The sequence below is a fragment of the Penicillium crustosum genome, assembly GCF_028827405.1.
Source record: "Penicillium crustosum strain IBT 35664 chromosome Unknown utg000002l_segment0_segment0, whole genome shotgun sequence".
Classification (NCBI taxonomy): domain Eukaryota; kingdom Fungi; phylum Ascomycota; class Eurotiomycetes; order Eurotiales; family Aspergillaceae; genus Penicillium; species Penicillium crustosum.
Window position 1 is genome coordinate 4,244,578 of NW_026623123.1, and position 18,767 is coordinate 4,263,344.

Genomic DNA, 18,767 nt, shown 5'->3' on the forward strand with positions numbered 1-18,767 from the left:
GGATACCTCACATCCGCAGAGCCGGTCTGCTCGCGGTTTTGCATCAGCGCTCGATACCCTGTACTTTATCATATGTCTATTAACATTAACCACTACCTTAGGTAGTACTTAGCAATTAGGTCCTCGGACACCCAATCATAATATCATTACTACAAGAAGAGTCAAACGTATATACGGATTCCCCTTGTAATGTTTTTTTCTTTCGTTTCTTTAGTGGTCTTCCTAGGTGTCTTTTTATATGTCTTTTACCCCATTTTACGGCTAGAAAAATAAAAAGACAATATGATGCATCAAGCATATAAATTACTTTTCCTATGTATAACCAAAAAAATACCCACCAAAATTGGGGTTTGAAGAAAGCTCTTTAAACCCCTGGCAATACGGTGTACGGAGTAGGTCCCACCCACTTAACGCGCGACGCGTGCACGGACCACGCGAGTTCTGGCAGCGCGTCGAATTGGACTCGTCAAAACCACCTTGATACCAGCATTTGCATTGTCCTTTGCTGCATTTCTTTTCACATCAACCGACACCATGTCTTCCCGACCTGACTTGAAGGTATGGATTGATCTATTGAATATTCCCTAAATTCACCAATACAACATCTACTAACTCAAACACTGAATCGATACAGGTCGACGACGAAGTCGGCTTCATTGGCTTCTACCGCGGCCTCCCTACACCCGATAATAATGAAACCATCCGCGTATTCGACCGAGGCGACTGGTACTCCTCGCACGGCTCCGATGCCGAATTCATCGCACGCACCGTCTACAAAACAACCTCCGTGCTGCGCAACCTTGGCCGCAGCGAAACAGGCGGTCTCCCCTCGGTCACAATGAGCGTCACAGTCTTCCGAAACTTCCTCCGTGAAGCCCTCTTCCGCCTGAACAAGCGTGTCGAGATTTTTGCCTCTGCGGGCTCGGGCAAGAGCAACTGGAAACTGGCTAAACAAGCCAGTCCCGGTAACCTGCAGGACGTGGAAGAAGAGCTCGGCAGCGTGGGCGCGCTGTCAATGGATTCCTCGCCTATCATTCTTGCCGTGAAGATCTCTGCTCGCGCAGCCGAGGCCCGGAATGTCGGCGTATGCTTTGCTGATGCGAGCGTGCGCGAGCTGGGCGTGAGTGAATTCCTCGATAACGATATCTACTCCAATTTCGAGTCGTTAGTTATTCAGCTCGGTGTGAAGGAGTGTCTTGTAACCATGGACGTGGCTCGCAAGGACGTCGAGTTGGCGAAGATCCGGGCTATCGCCGATAGCTGTGGGATTGCTATCTCCGAGAGACCTGTTGCCGACTTCGGTGTTAAGGATATTGAGCAGGATCTTACTAGATTGTTGAGGGATGAGCGGTCTGCCGGTACACTGCCTCAGACGGAACTCAAACTGGCTATGGGGTCTGCGTCGGCGCTGATCAAGTATCTTAATGTCTTGACCGATCCTACGAACTTCGGCCAGTACCAGCTCTACCAGCATGACCTGTCGCAGTATATGAAGCTTGATGCCTCGGCGCTCCGGGCGCTAAATCTTATGCCTGGTCCGCGGGACGGGGCTAAGAGTATGAGCTTGTTCGGTTTGCTGAATCACTGCAAGACACCTGTTGGGAGTCGCTTGCTAGCTCAATGGTTAAAGCAGCCTCTGATGGATCTGGCTGCGATTGAGCAACGACAGCAGTTGGTGGAGGCATTTGTTGTTAACACTGAGCTGCGTCAGACTATGCAAGAGGAACATTTACGCTCCATTCCGGATCTTTACCGGTTGGCTAAACGTTTCCAACGGAAGCAGGCCAATTTGGAAGATGTTGTCCGTGCATACCAGGTTTCCATTCGTCTGCCTGGATTTGTGAGCACGCTAGGCGATGTGATAGACGAGCAGTATCAGACCCCTCTAGAGACGGAATACACGTCTAAGCTTCGTGGCTATTCTGACAGTTTGGCCATGCTCGAGGAGATGGTTGAAACAACAGTGGATCTTGCTGCCTTGGAGAATCACGAATTCATTATCAAACCTGAGTTCGATGACGGTTTGCGAATCATCAGAAAGAAGCTGGACAAGCTGCGATACGACATGGATATGGAACACCGCCGAGTTTCCAAAGATTTGAATCAAGACATGGAGAAAAAGCTCTTTATGGAGAATCACCGTGTGCACGGTTGGTGCTTCCGTCTCACTCGAAATGAGGCGGGCTGCATTCGCAACAAGAAAGAGTACCAGGAGTGTTCGACGCAGAAGAACGGCGTATACTTCACCACATCCAACATGCAGTCCCTTCGCCGAGAGCATGACCAACTGTCCTCGAACTACAACCGAACCCAAACCGGTCTTGTTAACGAGGTCGTCAACGTTGCCGCTTCATATTGCCCTGTGTTGGAGCAACTCGCTGGAGTACTGGCACACCTCGATGTCATTGTAAGCTTTGCCCATGCTTCGATGCATGCGCCTTCCGGATACGTTCGCCCAAAGATGCACCCCCGGGGAACTGGAAACACCGTTCTGAAGGAAGCTCGGCACCCTTGCATGGAGATGCAGGACGATATCTCATTTATTACGAATGATGTTTCCCTGATTCGCGATGAATCATCTTTCCTCATCATCACTGGTCCCAACATGGGCGGTAAATCTACATACATCCGACAGATTGGTGTGATTGCACTCATGGCACAGACTGGCTGCTTCGTCCCTTGTACCGAGGCCGAGCTGACCATTTTCGACTGCATTCTTGCTCGAGTTGGAGCCAGCGACTCGCAGCTCAAGGGTGTATCGACTTTCATGGCGGAAATGCTCGAAACATCCAACATCCTCAAGTCCGCCACCTCGGAGTCCCTGATTATCATCGATGAACTCGGTCGTGGAACTAGCACTTACGACGGCTTCGGCCTGGCCTGGGCTATCTCAGAACATATTGTCACTGAGATCCGTTGCTTTGGCCTGTTCGCAACTCACTTCCACGAGCTCACTGCCTTGGCAGACCGATATGAAAAGGCCGTCAAGAACCTGCACGTCGTGGCCTTTATTGGAAACGGCAATGAGGGCGAGAGTGAAGCTGAAACTGAAGAAAAGAAAAAGCGCCAGGTCACCCTTCTGTACCGTGTGGAGCCAGGAATCTGTGATCAGTCTTTCGGTATTCATGTCGCCGAGCTCGTGCGCTTCCCGGATAAGGTTGTCAACATGGCCCGTCAGAAGGCTGAGGAACTTGAAGATTTCACCTCGGCAACACCTGAAGGTGGGCAGGCACAGCTTTCTGCGCCCTCGCTTGACAAATACTCCCCGGAAGAGGTGGAAGAGGGCAATGCGCTCCTCAAGGGAATGCTACTGAAATGGAAGGCGGCAACTGAGGGCAAAGAGATGACGGCAGAGCAGAAGAGACAGGTCATGCGTGATCTGGCTCAGGCTGATGAAAAATTACAAGCAAATAAAGTATTCCAGGGTATCAAGGCTCTTTAAGGATGTGAGCTGTTCATGGGTTTGGCGTTCATGGAAGGCATGGGTTTGAAAAGGCATTGTTGTGTACTCATCTTTTTACATGTAAAGATGAACTAGAATTATATTTTCTACTATAATCCCTTCTAGATTTTCCTTGTAGCTCTCCTATAAAGTAGCAGGTTGCCGACGTAGTGGTACGTAGTGGCACGTATACTCCGTTAATATAAAGGCCAGTCACGTGTAGGTCGGTCTAGATGATCAACGCGGGATGTGACGAAGCAACTTTATTCCCAAATCCAAGTCGTCGTTCTTTTTATTATCTTCAATTCATTCCTTCGAGGCTCAAGCTTACAAGAAAAACTTCTAATCCTGGACTTGTCCTATCGCTGTGCTTCTAAACCACCCTCGACCACCTCATCTAGCTATGCGCGCAAGCTAAACGCGGACGGCCTGAACCACATCGATTCATGCACCCCTTTTCCGTCCTCACTCTTGGAATCTTCGTCGCGGGCTATATTACCGCCAGGTGGGACTTAGTAACCCGTCTATACGAATTGGCCATCTTCGCCTGGGATCACGGTGTCGTGGTATGTCTTCCATCGGCCATCGGCCATCGGTCCTTGGCTCCCCCTCCGCTTGCGACTTTATCAGCTTGGTGCCATCCCACATTATATTTGCAACTCCGCTAATTTGTTTTATTTTAGACACGAACTGCGAAGGGATTTTTGTTTCTTTCCGTCTTCTTTTTCCTCCTCGTCCTGCCGATTAATCACCTCGCAGCCAAGGAGGGCCAATTGGTGAGCAACACCGGAACAACCAAAGCTTTGGACAACGATTGAAAGATCAAAGAAATTGGTGCTAGCTTAAGGAATATTTGCTGACGGCTTTGGGGGATATATAGCATCCGCGCCACGTCAATCTCGGCGTCTCCGCGCGCGAACAATTGCGCCGTCGAGGTTCGTTCTGAGACTCAGGTGGAGGATGACAATATGCTCATGAGCGATGGACTGTTACGGGTATTTTGGCCATATGACCTCCCACGATCCTCGTCCCCGGGTGTAATTGTCGGATGGCGGAACTCGGAGCTTGATTTGTTTGTGCTCACAGTGCTGGAAGATGTCGAGGTAGGTGGCTGCAATTGCCTTGTATACTCGTTCGATATAAACTGATCATGCTTGTGATTGGATAGCCTAGGAATGTTGACAATGCTCTCCGGGCGGGCATTCTCTTTCGAAACAGCCCTCACCCGATTGTGCGCATCTTCACTCTATGTGGACGCTCTCAGATGCATGTCCTCGGCTCGACCAACTCTCCCGAGTCTCCAACGTCTTTCAACCCGTCCCACCTTGATGTGACTACAATTGCATCCACGAAAGCTCCTCGCATCTTCTGCCCTCCAGAGGCAAACCTGTCTGTCCAGGTTATCATGTACCACCGCCCGCACCCAACACGCATGGAATATATGTCGCTCGATCCAATTTCGCTGGCCTTGGGTGATAAATCGACAAAGACAGAAATATGGGGCCCATCATCAGATAAGATCGAATCGGAGGAAGAGGGGGACAAAGCTGGGCCAAAGTTGTTGGTTGAGAAGCTCAAGCTTCATACGGTCGTCAAACACATCCCATCACAGAAGGAGCAAGCCCTCCCGCTCATTATCAACCAAGTCAATTGTGCATATGAGATGGGGCAGCTCATGCACAAAAATAGCCATTTGATTGGAATTCGTGCGAAGAGAAGTATGAGCGTCGGAGAACGTGTCGTGGAATCGGCGACAACCCTGTGGGGTTTTATTGTCCTTTGCATTTCTCACGTCTTTTGGCAATGGCTTTGGCCCGTCGTCACCCGCATCTTTGTTGTCGGGCTTGTATGCCACCGGTCTGTGGCAGAAATTGTCTTGCGGGTTCTTGAGTGGCGTGCTCGGCCTGATGCTGCTGCTCTCAAGGATATCTCAGCAACGGCACAACAGGTTGATATAAGGTTGCAGCAATTTTGTTACTGGCCGATTCAATATGTTAAGCTTCGGCAAAGAAAGGATAACTGGGAGAGTGTCACAACCAGTCATCCAGACTATATTCGGTTCTATAACAGTCTATGGCTTGTCGCCAATGATGTGATCATTGGGATTGCATTGGGGTCCTACATTATTGACAACGCGAACTGGGTCGCTTCGCAAATCAACACTGTCTTGACTGGCTGGACAGTGGAGGGGTTACAGCGCACCATTTCGTGGTTAATGGATTGGCCAGCTGGCTTGAAACTGAACAATGAGCTTGCGGCGTTCCTGGGTGACTTGTTCCTATGGGTCATTGAAAACTGGGCGGCTTGCATTGCCAACCTTCAACCTTACCTTCCTGCTGTCATCTACATTGTTGGATGTTCAAGCTTTGCGGGGGCTAGCATGCCCATCGCTCTCTTCTCCGACCTTCTTTCGATCCTGACGGTCCACATTTACTCCTTCTACATTGCCTCTGCCCGTATCTTCAATTGGCAACTCACCATTATCACTTCTCTTTTCCATCTTTTCCGTGGAAAGAAACGCAACGTACTCCGCAACCGAATCGATTCATGTGACTACGACCTCGACCAACTCCTCCTTGGCACAATCCTTTTCACAGTCCTATTCTTCCTACTCCCTACAGTTGTGGTGTTCTACCTAACCTTTGCCTCGGCCCGGATGTTAATTATATCAATGAAGGCAGCGCTTGACACCTGCCTCGCATTCTTAAACCATTTCCCGCTCTTCGCATTGATGCTCCGCGTGAAAGACTCGCGACGGCTACCAGGGGGTATCCGATTCGAGCTTCGGAATGAACCAGACAAAAGCCCAAAGGAAACGAACTCGTCTGCGCTGGTTTCTTACATCCACCTCGAGGTATGTCTCCATATCAGCTCAAAACATTGCGTCAGAAAAACTGACACAGATTCTAGTCCATTCCCCTCCCCCTGCGTGCCATGTTCGACCAGTACTTCCAGCTGGGCCACCGGCTCCGGAAGCACTACCTCGCGCCTCGCGTTATCTTCTGCCTTATGACCGGCCGCTTTGTGCCACCCATCCACCGCCGAAATCTCTATAGCATGCAATACAGCATGCTACCTGCCCGTCGGGCTGGTATGGCAGAGGTGTGGTCATTGCTCACACAGCCCAAGAAAGGCAGTAGTGGAAGCAGTGGCTCTGGCTCTATGAGTGGAGGTATTGGATCCTTGAGTCACCCAATAGCCAAGGTCCCGGCGAATTACGGCCAGGGTGATCTTCGGAGACGGGGTCATCGCTGATGTCCATCCACGAACTCCTCTTGTACATAATGCCGATAATGTTCTTATCCTAAGCTAATATTCTTAATATTTTCCTTGCCAGAATAAAGTAGGATAGATAAAGACACCCTAGGAGCAGGATTAAGATATCAGTATATTTAGTTAAGAGGTGAGATATGTTATGTACACAAAATGCTCATCCAAAAGGCCACGCCGTTGAACTCCTGTCCACGAAATTACATAGTATACATGGAAAATGCATGTCATCGCTGAAAAGAACAAATGGCGCCAGAGCTAGATTGCTCCTACAATCCCCCAAGAGTAAGAGGGATCCGGAGAGGAGCCAGATGTCACCCTTCATGATTTCCTGAGGAACTCTGCGTCTGTTTCACTGCTGCCGCTCTTTCGGGCATCATCCACCATGGCATCAATGCCTCGTTCCTTGAGAACTTTCTGCAAGCATTACGGTACCTCTGTCAGACATATTGAACGACTCGACATATATGGAGATATAATAGAAGATATTCTGCACGGCAGGACTCACGTTCAAACACCCTTTGTAGTTCTTAAATAAGGCTTCGCAGTCATTGGATGAAGTGTTGCCACGCAGATACTCTGTTCTAGAATTAGATGCTGTTGTTTATGCCAATGATCGAAGAGCATAAATGCATACTCTCGCTATACCACTTGAGGAAACAAGTGTCATATTTCCTAGTAGATATATTAGCTTTTGGTTAACATGTGGAAGCTAGGTATGCTCAACTAAGACTCACTCTTTGATATCGTTACATTCGGGGGCGATAGAAGCTGCCATGTTGGGCGTAATAGGAGATTATTTATCAAATAATATCCCGCAGACCTTGTACTCTTCTTGCTAGTCGAAATTTGAGTATTTTGGGGATATGAGAGGAAAGAATGCGGTGACGACTCGAAGATCGGCGGAAGTTCATACAAATATCGCCACGCAGGGAAGGCGGTCAGGGCGGGCCTACCATTTCTCCATTGTCATTTTCTCGCCGCGACTTTTTTTTCTAGGATCTTGGATCTACATGTCACTGCTATTCCGCGTTTCTTTTCCTCATTTTTCCTTTGGCCAGATCCAGTGAACTGGAGTTCTGCTAGTCATCATGGACTCTGCAGAATTTGCCCCGTTCCAGGACAAGTTAACCTCTGCTCTGGTGCAGGTGACTCGAACTGTCGGACAGCTCTCATCGGAAGACCTGAACTTCCATCGCACCTCCAGCGCAGAGTTTTCCGAGTCGCTAGATGAACAGAGCGCGCGCATCATTGCGCTGACCTCCGCCGTTATCAAAGCTGCCACCGCCGGCACCGATGTGACAGGACCAGCCCTTCACGATGAGGATTCCGTCGAGGACAATTGGCGTGGCGTGGTGGATGTGATTGACTCGCTCTTGGAAAAGGCCGATGCCTGCTTGGATGAATTCACTGGTGTGATTAAGAAGCTCAGTCCTTCGCAGGAAGAACAAGCACCGATCAAGAAAGCGCCCAACTTCCCAAATATTTACGACTATGGTCCCTCCAAGATCCCCAAGCCTCAATTGCTGTTCAATCGCAAACCGGATAACACTGATATGGGCCCCTTCAAACCTCTTCTCAAGACCAAGCCCCATGCGATTGTTCCGTTGGAGAAATGCTTGAAGACCAAGAAGATGGAAGGTGGAATTGGTTATCCTCACCCCTACGAGACGGAGATTCTTGCTTCGGAGTACCCGAAGCCAGTCTACCAGATCTCCCCTCCCGTTGAGTATTTGCCTTTCGAGAGCACCACGGCTACTTTCGTCGATACTTTGGATGGAGTCAAGGAAATGTTGAAGGAGCTCAAGAACGCGAAGGAAATCGCTATCGATTTGGAGCACCACGACGTGCACTCCTACCACGGTCTTGTCTCTTTGATGCAAATCAGCACCCGCGACAAGGATTGGGTTGTGGATACCTTGCAACCCTGGAGAGAAGAGTTGCAGATGCTGAACGAGGTTTTTGCGGATCCGAAGATATTGAAGGTCCTGCACGGTTCCACCATGGATATCATCTGGTTGCAACGTGACTTGGGTCTGTATGTGGTTGGGATGTTCGATACTTTCCACGCTGCATCTGCACTGGGTTTCCCGAAGCGAAGCTTGAAGTTCCTGCTCAGCAAGTTCGTCAACTTCGAAGCTGATAAACGGTATCAGACGGCTGATTGGCGGGCTCGCCCACTTCCACCGGCCATGTTCGACTATGCACGATCCGATACGCATTATCTTCTTTACATCTACGACCGCCTACGAAACGACCTGATCGACAACTCCACTGAAGAGGCAAGCCACATTGATTACGTTAACGAGCGGTCTAAACATGAAGCCCTTCAACGCTATGAGCGTCCTGTTTACGATGCCGTCAATGGATACGGCCCTGGAGGCTGGTACGATCTGTTGTGGCGCAATTCTGGCAACCTTCCCAAGGAGCAATTCGCTGTCTTCAAGGCTGTTCACCAATGGCGCGATGAAGTAGCGCGCGCGGAGGACGAAGGTTGGCAGTGCGTTTTCCCCAAGCACATGCTTTTCAAGCTTGCCACAATGATGCCGCTTGATATGGGATCACTATTCCGAACCCTATCACCCATGACTCCCATTACGAAGGAACGGTCACACGACCTGTTGGAGGTTATCAAGCAAGCCAAGCTTGCCGGTCTTGATGGTCCGGAATGGCGCGATGTGGCACCCCCGAAACACCTCGCAAAGGTTCTAGAGTCTACCATTACGGAAGCCGTCAATTTCCCCATTGCTGAACGCTACGAAACGTCTCAATTTTGGGGCAACGTTTTGGAAGCCAGGGAATCACCCGCTCCTCCAGCATATGCGCTTGCCGCCAGCGCCGAAGCTCTGCGCCGTTCTCTTCCCTTGCCACCCATGCCGATGACCGTCTCCGAAACCCGTGACCACCTCGGCACCGCAAATCAACCCGCTCCTGTCCCCAAGCCCACACCTACTCCAGCTCCCCAAGAGCCAGAGGAGAAGAAGTACTTCACTGTCAAAGACCTCGGCGGTCCGCGCAAGCGAAAGGTCACCCCAGTCAACAACCCTGAGCAAGCCCTCTCCATCGCAGCCGACCTCGACGACACAAGCAATGACCCCGACTCCACGCAGAAGAAGAGCAAAAAGTCCCGCAAGGAGAAGAAAGCTAAGAAAGCGAAATCCGACTCCAAGTCCGAGAGCGAGGCTCCCTTCGACTATGGTACTGCCGATGCCGTCCTCAACGCACCATCTGCTGCCACAGTCGCGCACCCTCGCAAAAAGGCTTTCAACCCGTACACCAAAGCGATGGAAGCCCCCTCAGGCGCGCGGAAGACCAAGCGGGAAACCCCCGGCAAGTCTCTTACGTTCCGCCAATAGACGGCTGGTCCGGAGTCACAAAAAGCATTTACGAATGGGGTTTTGGTTGGTTTTCTTTTCTTTTTCGTTTCTTTGTTTAGTTAGCATAGCGATACCCGTGCGTCAGTTGGGGCTCTGGGATTCTACTTCTTGTTATGTACATTTATAGAATATCAGGTTCTTCTCGGCAATGAGATGTAAAGTGTGTATATTCTTGTAGATCAGATTAAAGTTTATTCTTTTTCCTCATCGATGATAGTAAAAATTAAAAATGAGACAGTGTTTCAGTGAGCCCACATGAGATTGGTGGCCTGAATTCCCAGGTATTAGTATACATTACATACATTACATGGTATTATAGGATAGATAACCAGTCAAGGATATGGAGAAGATCCATCCACTACTGTATTGTTGTAATGTACAACATAGTTCTCGTGATCTAAACGGTATAGGGTCTAGATAGGTATGTTGTACTCCGTATGGGGTAAGAGTCAACGACATCATCACCCCCTCCGCATTGACCATTCCCCGCTATAAAAAAAAAAAGAAAAGAAAAGAAAATATCAATAAATGCACAGTTCCACGGATCGCAACATGGGATACTCCGTACTTTTATGCACTTTAGTGGGATGTTCTTCAATAGGCCCCAAAGAGGTATAATGGTGCGAGCATATCCGCTTTTATAAGTTCAGGGAGTAAGAGAGTAAGACAACTGTAAATTGGAGATAATTATACGCGTGCGGAGTACGGACGGGTAGTAATTCATGAATTTAGTACTCCGTATATATAGAATATACTCCATACGCCATAGAAAGGGTACATGCAGCCATTGCCGATCCCTACTATATCGCAACGATAGCAGGTGATGAACATGGATTGCTACGTAATCGGAAGGATTCCAAGGTTCCTATCCAGGCGCGAATTAGCGGAAGCCCGGGGCGCTCAAACGGCCCGGATGTCTAGTACGACAAACTCCGTACTCCGTGCTCCGTATATTGCACTTGGATTTTATATGCAAGTAACGAAGAATGATACATATCAGGGGCTGGCTAGTGATCTACAGAGCTTTGGCGTGTTTCATAACGGACGGGATGGGATGCATATTGGCCCGTGTGAATGATCGGCTGGATTGAAATGGATATTTCGAGCCATGTAGCCGTGTAGCCATGTTTTGGTTGTAATCTTAAAATGCATGTGCATACTACATACTACATACATATGTATGTATATATGCATTCTACATGTACATGTGGAGTAAACTACGGAGTATGTACATCCTACCTTCTGTATGTATGTATTGATAAGGGGAAGTTCGAGAGAATCGCACTCTCCCCCACTGACTCCACTTTTCCTGTTCAATTACCCCTGAGCAAAAAAAAAAAAAAGCATAGACCAGGAATGCATCTGCTACCTTTTAACGTCTGTGTCGAGGGATTTTGGGAAGAAAAAAGCAAAGAGGGTTCAGTGCACCCCCGCATAGTTTGCTTTCAGGATCTTTGATATTAACATTATACTATGTATATATTACTTTTATTAATCCTGTTACTTACGAACCTTGGACTCAAAGTTTGGTTTTCCAGGGGTTGTCCCGGTCCACTGGTACTGCAAGACCAGCCCACTGGTTCAATTCAGGACACATCTATGGAGAGCAGATAGGAAAATATAAAATTGATTTTTTTATTGAATAAGAATAGATTACTATAAAAAAAAAAGGTGCATACGAAATACATCCGTCCTCCGTACGGAGTACTCCCATGTCGGATGTAGCCGAGGACTCCGCTATAGACTGAGACAAATCCATACTCATGCACACTACTCCGTATATTGTACCATGTACTTTTCAGTGGTATGATTCTTGCAAGAATGAGGCCAGAAGTACGGAATTCTGAACATGTACATAAGTACTAACCTCATAGGTAAACTAAATATTAAATACGTTCGAAGACTGAATACGCGTAATTAATTGATAAGCCAACCCTGGAGCCTTGGAGAGGCCAAATTATTTGGTATGGGAAATCACTATTTTACCTCCGTAGGTCCGAATCAACCTGAAACCAGGTTACTATGTCGAGTAGTTCAACGCGAATATTGTATCCATATTCATCTATATGATTCCCATTTTGGTTGATAAAATTTACAAATATGTACTCCGTATATCCGGCATCTAATACTCCGTACAAGTACACAACATTCCCGAGACATCCACATGGAGGTCTCGTGGGCTTAACCTGAACGGGTCCAAGTCTCTTACTATATAGACGCAGGTACCGATTAGCCCTACCCACCCCCCTGCAGACATGAAACCGTGTCACCTTTCTGTAATACATTTTTATTTGTGTATGTGTTCGTTTTAGTTTTACTTTTTCTCATAACCGTTTTTTTATAAGGAAAAATATATATATATAATAAAATAAAAAGAGATCTGACGTCAAGATGTTTTCTTATATGTACTTATGTACTTTGGATGTACTTAATAAAAATATAGTGCACAGTCCGAAGGACGTGGAGCCCATTACGGAGCACGCATTGGCCAAACCCGACCAGGATGTTAATCGAGATCTTCGTACTCCGTACCAATCCATAATAATCTCTAGAAAGGAGTGTTCTAATAGTGGCGAAGTGCATTGGGCCAGGGGTAAAAAAAAAAAGAGTTCTGTTGTCCCCTTGCATAATAAGATACGTATCATTCCTATTTTTTTTTATAAGAGAGAAAGGATATTATACTTATTATATTTGTTCAGTAAAAATATAATATAACATAATATAATATAATAGGTATAATAAAGAATAATAATAAAAAGATAATAAAAAGATAAAAAGGAAAGTAAAAAAAAAAAGGAATAAAATCCACATCCACATCATTGTTCCCCAGAACCGCCCTAACAGCAAACTAACGAAATAAATAACTCCCCTCTTTACTTGCTTGACCCTTAACCCTTCCCCCCCTCTCTTTTGACTCTTTTTGACTCTTTTTGATGATTCTTTTCTTCCTTTAATTCGCAGTACCGTGGTAACCCAACCCCCCTCCCTCGGTACGGGTGTTACCTCTTTTCCCTTAGGGGCCTCCCGTTCTCTAATCTTGAGAGTACATTGGCATCGCAAGAGCCAACTTTTGACAACCCGTCACTTCAAATTCCACAATGTCCGTTGCGACGATGCTCCAACCTGCATCCAGACAGTCACGAGCGTCTTCCTCCTCTTCCTCCTCGTTTCAGCCCGTGGCACGACAAAACACAATGTCGTCGCACGATACTCGGTCGCTCCGCCAATCCAAGCGGATGTCAGTCACGGCCTTATACCTGTCCATGTCCGCGAAGGATCGAGACTTAGAAATTTCCGATGATTTGGCACAAGGTACGTCCAATTCTGGCTTATCCCCAATGGTCGCGCTAATCCTCCGACAGCACAAAAGCACCTCCGGGATTTGAAATCGAGGATTTCATCACAATCGAAAAAGAACTTCGTGTTAGAAAAGGATGTGCGATATCTGGACTCCCGAATTGCATTGCTCATTCAGAATCGAATGGCGTTGGAAGAAGTAAGGGTTCGATTTCGACTGCAAATCAACACATTGGCTGACCTGGGATCTTTCTGTCTAGCAAAATGAAGTCGCCAGCCATCTCGACGATACCGCAGACCCGCAGGAAGGGTTTTTCCCAAACGATGAACGAACCCAGAAGTACGGCAATCTCCTTTTCCTCCTGCAATCAGAACCCCGCCACATCGCCCACCTCTGCCGACTCGTTTCCATGGCCGAGATCGATTCTCTCCTCCAGACCGTCATGTTCACCATCTACGGAAACCAATACGAGAGTCGTGAAGAGCATCTTCTACTTACTATGTTCCAGTCCGTTCTCACCTACCAGTTCGATAACACACCGGAGTACTCGTCCCTGTTGCGCCAAAACACCCCAGTTTCTCGCATGATGACCACATATACACGCCGTGGTCCCGGCCAGAGTTATTTGAAGCAGGTACTGGCAGACCAGATCAACGCTCTGATTGAGTTGCGGGACGTGGATCTGGAGATCAACCCCTTGAAGGTTTACGAAAGCATGATTAAGCAGATCGAAGAAGAGACCGGCTCTCTTCCGGATTACCTGGCTCGATCTGTGACTGCCGAAGATGCGGCCGACAATGCGCAGGTGCAAGCCATCATTGCTCCACGTTTGAAGATGTTGACGGATATCGCGAACGGATTCATCACAACCATCATCGAGTCGGTAGACGAGGCTCCGTATGGTATTAGATGGATCTGTAAGCAGATTCGCAGTCTGTCACGCAGAAAGTATCCCGATGCCCAGGACCAAACCATCTGCACTCTGATTGGTGGTTTCTTCTTCCTACGCTTCATCAACCCGGCAATCGTTACACCTCGCTCATACATGCTGATCGATGCTACGCCCACGGATAAGCCTCGCCGTACCCTGACGCTAATCGCCAAGATGATTCAGAACCTGGCGAACAAACCTTCCTACGCCAAGGAGCCTTACATGGCCAGCCTGCAGCCCTTCATTCAGCAGAACAAAAAACGGGTCAACAAGTTCCTACTTGATTTGTGTGAAGTCCAGGATTTCTATGAGAGTCTTGAAATGGACAACTACGTGGCCTTGTCGAAACGGGACCTTGAGCTCCAGATCACTCTCAATGAAATGTACGTCATGCACGGTCTTCTGGAGAAACACAGTTCAGCGCTTGCCCAAGATCAATACTCGCATCTGTCTGTCCTGCTCCAGGAATTGGGTGGTGCTCCCCCTCAGGTTCCCCGCAAGGAGAACCGAACCATCACCGTGCCTTTGTTCAGTAAATGGGAGACCGCTCTTGATGATTTGACCGCTGCTCTCGATATTACCCAGGAAGAAGTGTTCTTCATGGAGGCCAAGTCCACCTTCGTCCAGATCCTACGATCCCTGCCCCAGAACACCTCAGTTGCACGCCGACCTCTACGCCTCGACCGTATTGCTGAGGCTGCAGCAACCTTGAAAAACGACGCCGTGATGGTGCGCAAGGGCATCCGAACCATGGAACTCCTTAGCCAACTGCAAGACATGGGTGTGATTGACCGCTCCGACGAGTTCAGTCTGCTTCGTGATGAAGTGGAGCAGGAGCTGGTGCACCTGGGATCCCTCAAGGAAAAGGTTTTGGAGGAGACACGGAAGCTTGAGGAAGTTTTCGCGACTATCCGCGACCACAATGCCTACTTGGTCGGTCAGCTGGAGACATACAAGTCTTACCTCCATAACGTGCGTAGCCAGGCCGAGGGCAAAACCCGCGTTGGCAAGACGCCAAAGAACCAGGAACTTGGCCCGTACAAGTTCACGCATCAGCAGCTGGAGAAAGAAGGTGTCATCCGACGCAGTAATGTGCCAGAAAACCGACGGGCGAACATCTACTTTATGTTCAAGAGTCCCTTACCAGGCACCTTCGTCATCAGTCTGCACTATAAGGGTAAGTTCTTAGATTTAATCCTCGGGGATAAAGGAACATCATTACTAACGCATTGCTTAGGACGAGCCCGTGGATTACTAGAGCTTGATCTCAAGCTGGACGATCTCCTGGAGATGCAGAAGGACAACCTTGAGGATCTCGATCTGGAATATGTCCAGTTCAATGTCACCAAGGTGCTTACACTCCTAAACAAACGATTTGCACGAAAGAAGGGGTGGTAAAGGCGCTATATACCCCAGGCTTCCTCAAGTCTGCCACCCTTTAATGAATGATGAGCTCGAGAAGAGGTCGAATAGCCTCCCCACACGCTCTGCCTGGTCAGGTCCTCTTTTTTTTTTCTTTCTTTTTACCCGACGATCGACAGTGCCCCGGGCGCTTAATCTTGCGATGATGATGGACTCCAATATATGTCATGCCTTTCTATCCCACACAATGGTTTGGATGACTGCTCTATGCAACGACTGCTTTCCCCATCTATGCAGTTCGGGCGAATGCCCGTTGTGAATGTTGCTGACACACGAACATACTCTTAATGGAGAATGATCAAGACCCTTTCCCCGCTGGTACGGGGGATGTCAATGATCCTGTGATTTTTGGTATATCCCTTTGTGTCCTTTCCGCCACCTTTCCTATTATACCTTGCCTTATCCAATGTCTCCCCATCCTTTCAATGTCTATACCCAGCGCATAGTTGTTACCAATTGTTTTTTTTTTCCGGTTTCATTGGGCCTCTGAGTCCTATAATCCCCCGGCATGTCTTTCTGCTCTGTGTTTCCATCACCGCCCAGGCCTCTCCGGTCTCCGTGCGCTGTGTATAATAATGCCTGTTTGCGATGTGTGCTGAATGTTGAACTGTTTTGAATTGAATACCCGTATGTTATGTTGTGAATGGTTTATTTCTTTGCAGAGTGCCTATGCATATTACAATTCATTTCGGGACCTGTGAACTATGCCGATATATCTATTGTCTTCTCTCGTAGGCCAAAATATGTCAAATGCTGGTGTCCACTGACATGCAGAGTGGATTCGTCACTGACACCTCGACACCGCCACGTTTGCCCCTCGCTTGCCCCTTTTTCTCTCGAGTGAATTCTCCTTAATGTGTATGCCCAGGGTTATTGGGACATGTAGGAGGATATTCAAAACGAATAGAAAGAATTGTACAGATTTGGAGTCGGAAACCCAGATAGGAAGTGCTATACATCCTTTATATGCTACATACAAGATAGTCGATCCTTTGGATCCTAATGACAACTCAATATAGCATCAACTTGCAAATTGACGGTAGCCTAGCCCCTGTAAATCTTTAAAAGCTGATTTGACAGAATGTTATTATTGTTATGGTTCAACAATAAAAAAATAACATTGGACGATCCCCAAAGATCTCTCCGACCTTTTTTTCACCTTAAAGTGGCCACTTACGCCAGTCCCCCTCCTCCGCCTCCCGCCCTTTTTCCAGAACAACAACTCTCCTCTTCCCCCTCGACCATATACCTCCCATCCATCACAATGGCGGCCACAGAATCCCAGTTGCCTACCGACCCCAAGTACGACCAGTACGACTTCCCTACCACCGCTCCGGAAGCGCAGCCTGGTCACCCCGGCCACACCTCCCCCGAACAGGATGCAAAGGTGCACCAGCTCCGCGCTGAGCTTGAAAAGCTCGGATACACTGAGCGTTTGGATACGCTGACCCTCCTGCGGTTCCTGCGCGCCCGCAAGTTTGATGTCGAGGCCGCCAAGACTATGTACGTTCCTCGATTCTCGCCGGAGGGCATGAATGTTTTTGTTTAAGGAGTTGGCAGAAAGCTTTCTATTCCGGGCTTTTTTTGCTTTCAGCTTTTATCGAGGCCTTATAGTCTAATATGATATCCCAGGTTCATTGCAAGTGAGAAGTGGCGCAAGGAGTTCGGCACTGATGATCTCGCCCGCAACTTCGACTACCCCGAGAAGGAGGAGGTCTTCAAGTTCTACCCTCAGTACTACCACAAGACCGACAAGGTTGGTTTTCCGTGACTTCTATACGCGTGTCTCCAGATGCAATACTGACATCCTTCCGCAAACAAATAGGATGGCCGCCCTGTCTACATCGAGAAGCTGGGCAAGATCGACCTGAACCAGATGTACAAGATCACCACTGCCGACCGCATGCTGCAGAACTTGGTGTCTGAGTACGAGAAGCTGGCTGACCCACGTCTGCCCGCTTGCTCGCGCAAGGCCGGCAAGCTCCTCGAGACCTGCTGCACCGTTATGGACCTGAAGGGTGTGGGCATCACCAGTGTGCCATCCGTCTACGGGTACGTCAAGCAGGCCTCCGACATCTCGCAGAACCACTACCCCGAACGCCTGGGCAAGCTTTACCTGATCAACGCGCCGTGGGGCTTCAGCACCGTCTTCGGTGCCATCAAGGGCTTCCTTGACCCCGTCACCGTCAGCAAGATCCACGTTCTCGGCAGCGGATACCAGAAGGAGCTTCTGGCCCAGGTCCCCGCTGAGAACTTGCCCGTTGAATTCGGCGGCTCTTGCAAGTGCGCCGGTGGCTGTGAGCTCTCCGACTTCGGCCCCTGGAAGGAGGCTGAGTGGGCTCGTCCTCCTAAGTGGGCTACCCCTAAGGAGGAGGCCCCTAAGGCGGCTGCTGAGCCTGTTGTTCAGAACGAGGACACCGGAAATGAGAAGAAGGATGCTGAGGGCCAGGAGGGTGCTCAGACTAGTGCTTAGGCTTGAGGACTTTTCCTTTGTCCTCTTTGCGGAGCTCCAACAAGCCGATCGACGATATCCTTTTACATGGCGACTGAAAACAGACACCCAGATAGGAATGTTGGAGGACTCTTTTCAACCCCGATCAACCCGAAAACCTCAAAAAATATTACCTGGGGGTTTCCGATAACCCCCAACATCACCCCAATCGCCCCCAGAACCGGAATCTCTCTCTGGTAGTTTCAACACCTCTTCGCCGATCCATCCACAGCCTGTGGACTCCTTTCTCTACATTCGCTGTTTGCGTTTTTGCTTTTTTTGTTCCGATCTAGATATCATGGAGAGCTTGCTTCTGTTTTTGCTTTTGCCTATCAAGATAAGCAGCGTGTGCTGCCACTGCTCTCAACATAGAGGGGACAGGACGTGATGAAATTTAAAAGCGAGCTGGTGTGAAGATGGTGTTTATCTTGGTTGTTTCTTTGTTGGTAGTACATATTGAAATGGTAGATGTCATGCCTAGGACACAACTTGGGTCTATGTTGCTTATATTGTGTGGTATGTGAGTAGCAGTAGAA

At 48.6% G+C, this 18,767-nt stretch overlaps 6 protein-coding genes across 6 annotated transcripts; 5 read left to right on the plus strand and 1 right to left on the minus strand.

The window, feature by feature from the left end:
- Positions 1-534: 534 nt before the first annotated feature.
- Positions 535-3,442, plus strand: N7487_005119 (mismatch repair ATPase MSH2; the record flags this gene model as incomplete). Its single annotated transcript, XM_056872866.1, has 2 exons — positions 535-558; positions 635-3,442. 2 exons carry the CDS (start codon positions 535-537, stop codon positions 3,440-3,442), a joined length of 2,832 nt encoding a protein of 943 aa, XP_056730586.1.
- A 288-nt stretch (positions 3,443-3,730) lies between these two features.
- Positions 3,731-6,752, plus strand: N7487_005120 (phosphatidylinositol N-acetylglucosaminyltransferase). Its single transcript, XM_056872867.1, has 5 exons — positions 3,731-4,008; positions 4,126-4,218; positions 4,396-4,545; positions 4,611-6,296; positions 6,353-6,752. The coding sequence occupies exons 1-5, from the start codon at positions 3,889-3,891 to the stop codon at positions 6,695-6,697; spliced, it is 2,394 nt and encodes a 797-aa protein (XP_056730587.1). The 5' UTR covers positions 3,731-3,888; the 3' UTR covers positions 6,698-6,752.
- Positions 6,753-7,033: 281 nt separating this feature from the next.
- N7487_005121 (uncharacterized protein) lies at positions 7,034-7,490 on the minus strand (the record flags this gene model as incomplete). Its single annotated transcript, XM_056872868.1, has 4 exons — positions 7,034-7,129; positions 7,221-7,291; positions 7,350-7,387; positions 7,450-7,490. The coding sequence occupies 4 exons, from the start codon at positions 7,488-7,490 to the stop codon at positions 7,034-7,036; spliced, it is 246 nt and encodes an 81-aa protein (XP_056730588.1).
- A 313-nt stretch (positions 7,491-7,803) lies between these two features.
- On the plus strand, positions 7,804-10,068 carry N7487_005122 (exosome nuclease subunit RRP6; the record flags this gene model as incomplete). Its single annotated transcript, XM_056872869.1, has 1 exon — positions 7,804-10,068. The coding sequence occupies one exon, from the start codon at positions 7,804-7,806 to the stop codon at positions 10,066-10,068; it is 2,265 nt and encodes a 754-aa protein (XP_056730589.1).
- Positions 10,069-13,187: 3,119 nt separating this feature from the next.
- N7487_005123 (Ras GTPase activating protein IRA2) lies at positions 13,188-15,814 on the plus strand (the record flags this gene model as incomplete). The annotated part of the gene is made up of 4 exons (XM_056872870.1): positions 13,188-13,401; positions 13,452-13,585; positions 13,647-15,495; positions 15,556-15,814. The coding sequence occupies 4 exons, from the start codon at positions 13,188-13,190 to the stop codon at positions 15,714-15,716; spliced, it is 2,358 nt and encodes a 785-aa protein (XP_056730590.1). The 3' UTR covers positions 15,717-15,814.
- A 1,190-nt stretch (positions 15,815-17,004) lies between these two features.
- N7487_005124 (SEC14 family lipid-binding protein) lies at positions 17,005-18,213 on the plus strand (the record flags this gene model as incomplete). The annotated part of the gene is made up of 3 exons (XM_056872871.1): positions 17,005-17,243; positions 17,373-17,496; positions 17,566-18,213. 3 exons carry the CDS (start codon positions 17,005-17,007, stop codon positions 18,211-18,213), a joined length of 1,011 nt encoding a protein of 336 aa, XP_056730591.1.
- Positions 18,214-18,767: the final 554 nt, after the last annotated feature.

Coding starts and splice junctions, on each gene's coding strand:
- N7487_005120 (XM_056872867.1), top strand. CDS start 3,889: ATGCACCCCTTTTCCGTCCTCACTCTTGGAATCTTCGTCGCGGGCTAT. Junction 4,009..4,125: donor CCTGGGATCACGGTGTCGTG/GTATGTCTTCCA, acceptor GTTTTATTTTAG/ACACGAACTGCGAAGGGATT. Junction 6,297..6,352: donor TTTCTTACATCCACCTCGAG/GTATGTCTCCAT, acceptor CACAGATTCTAG/TCCATTCCCCTCCCCCTGCG.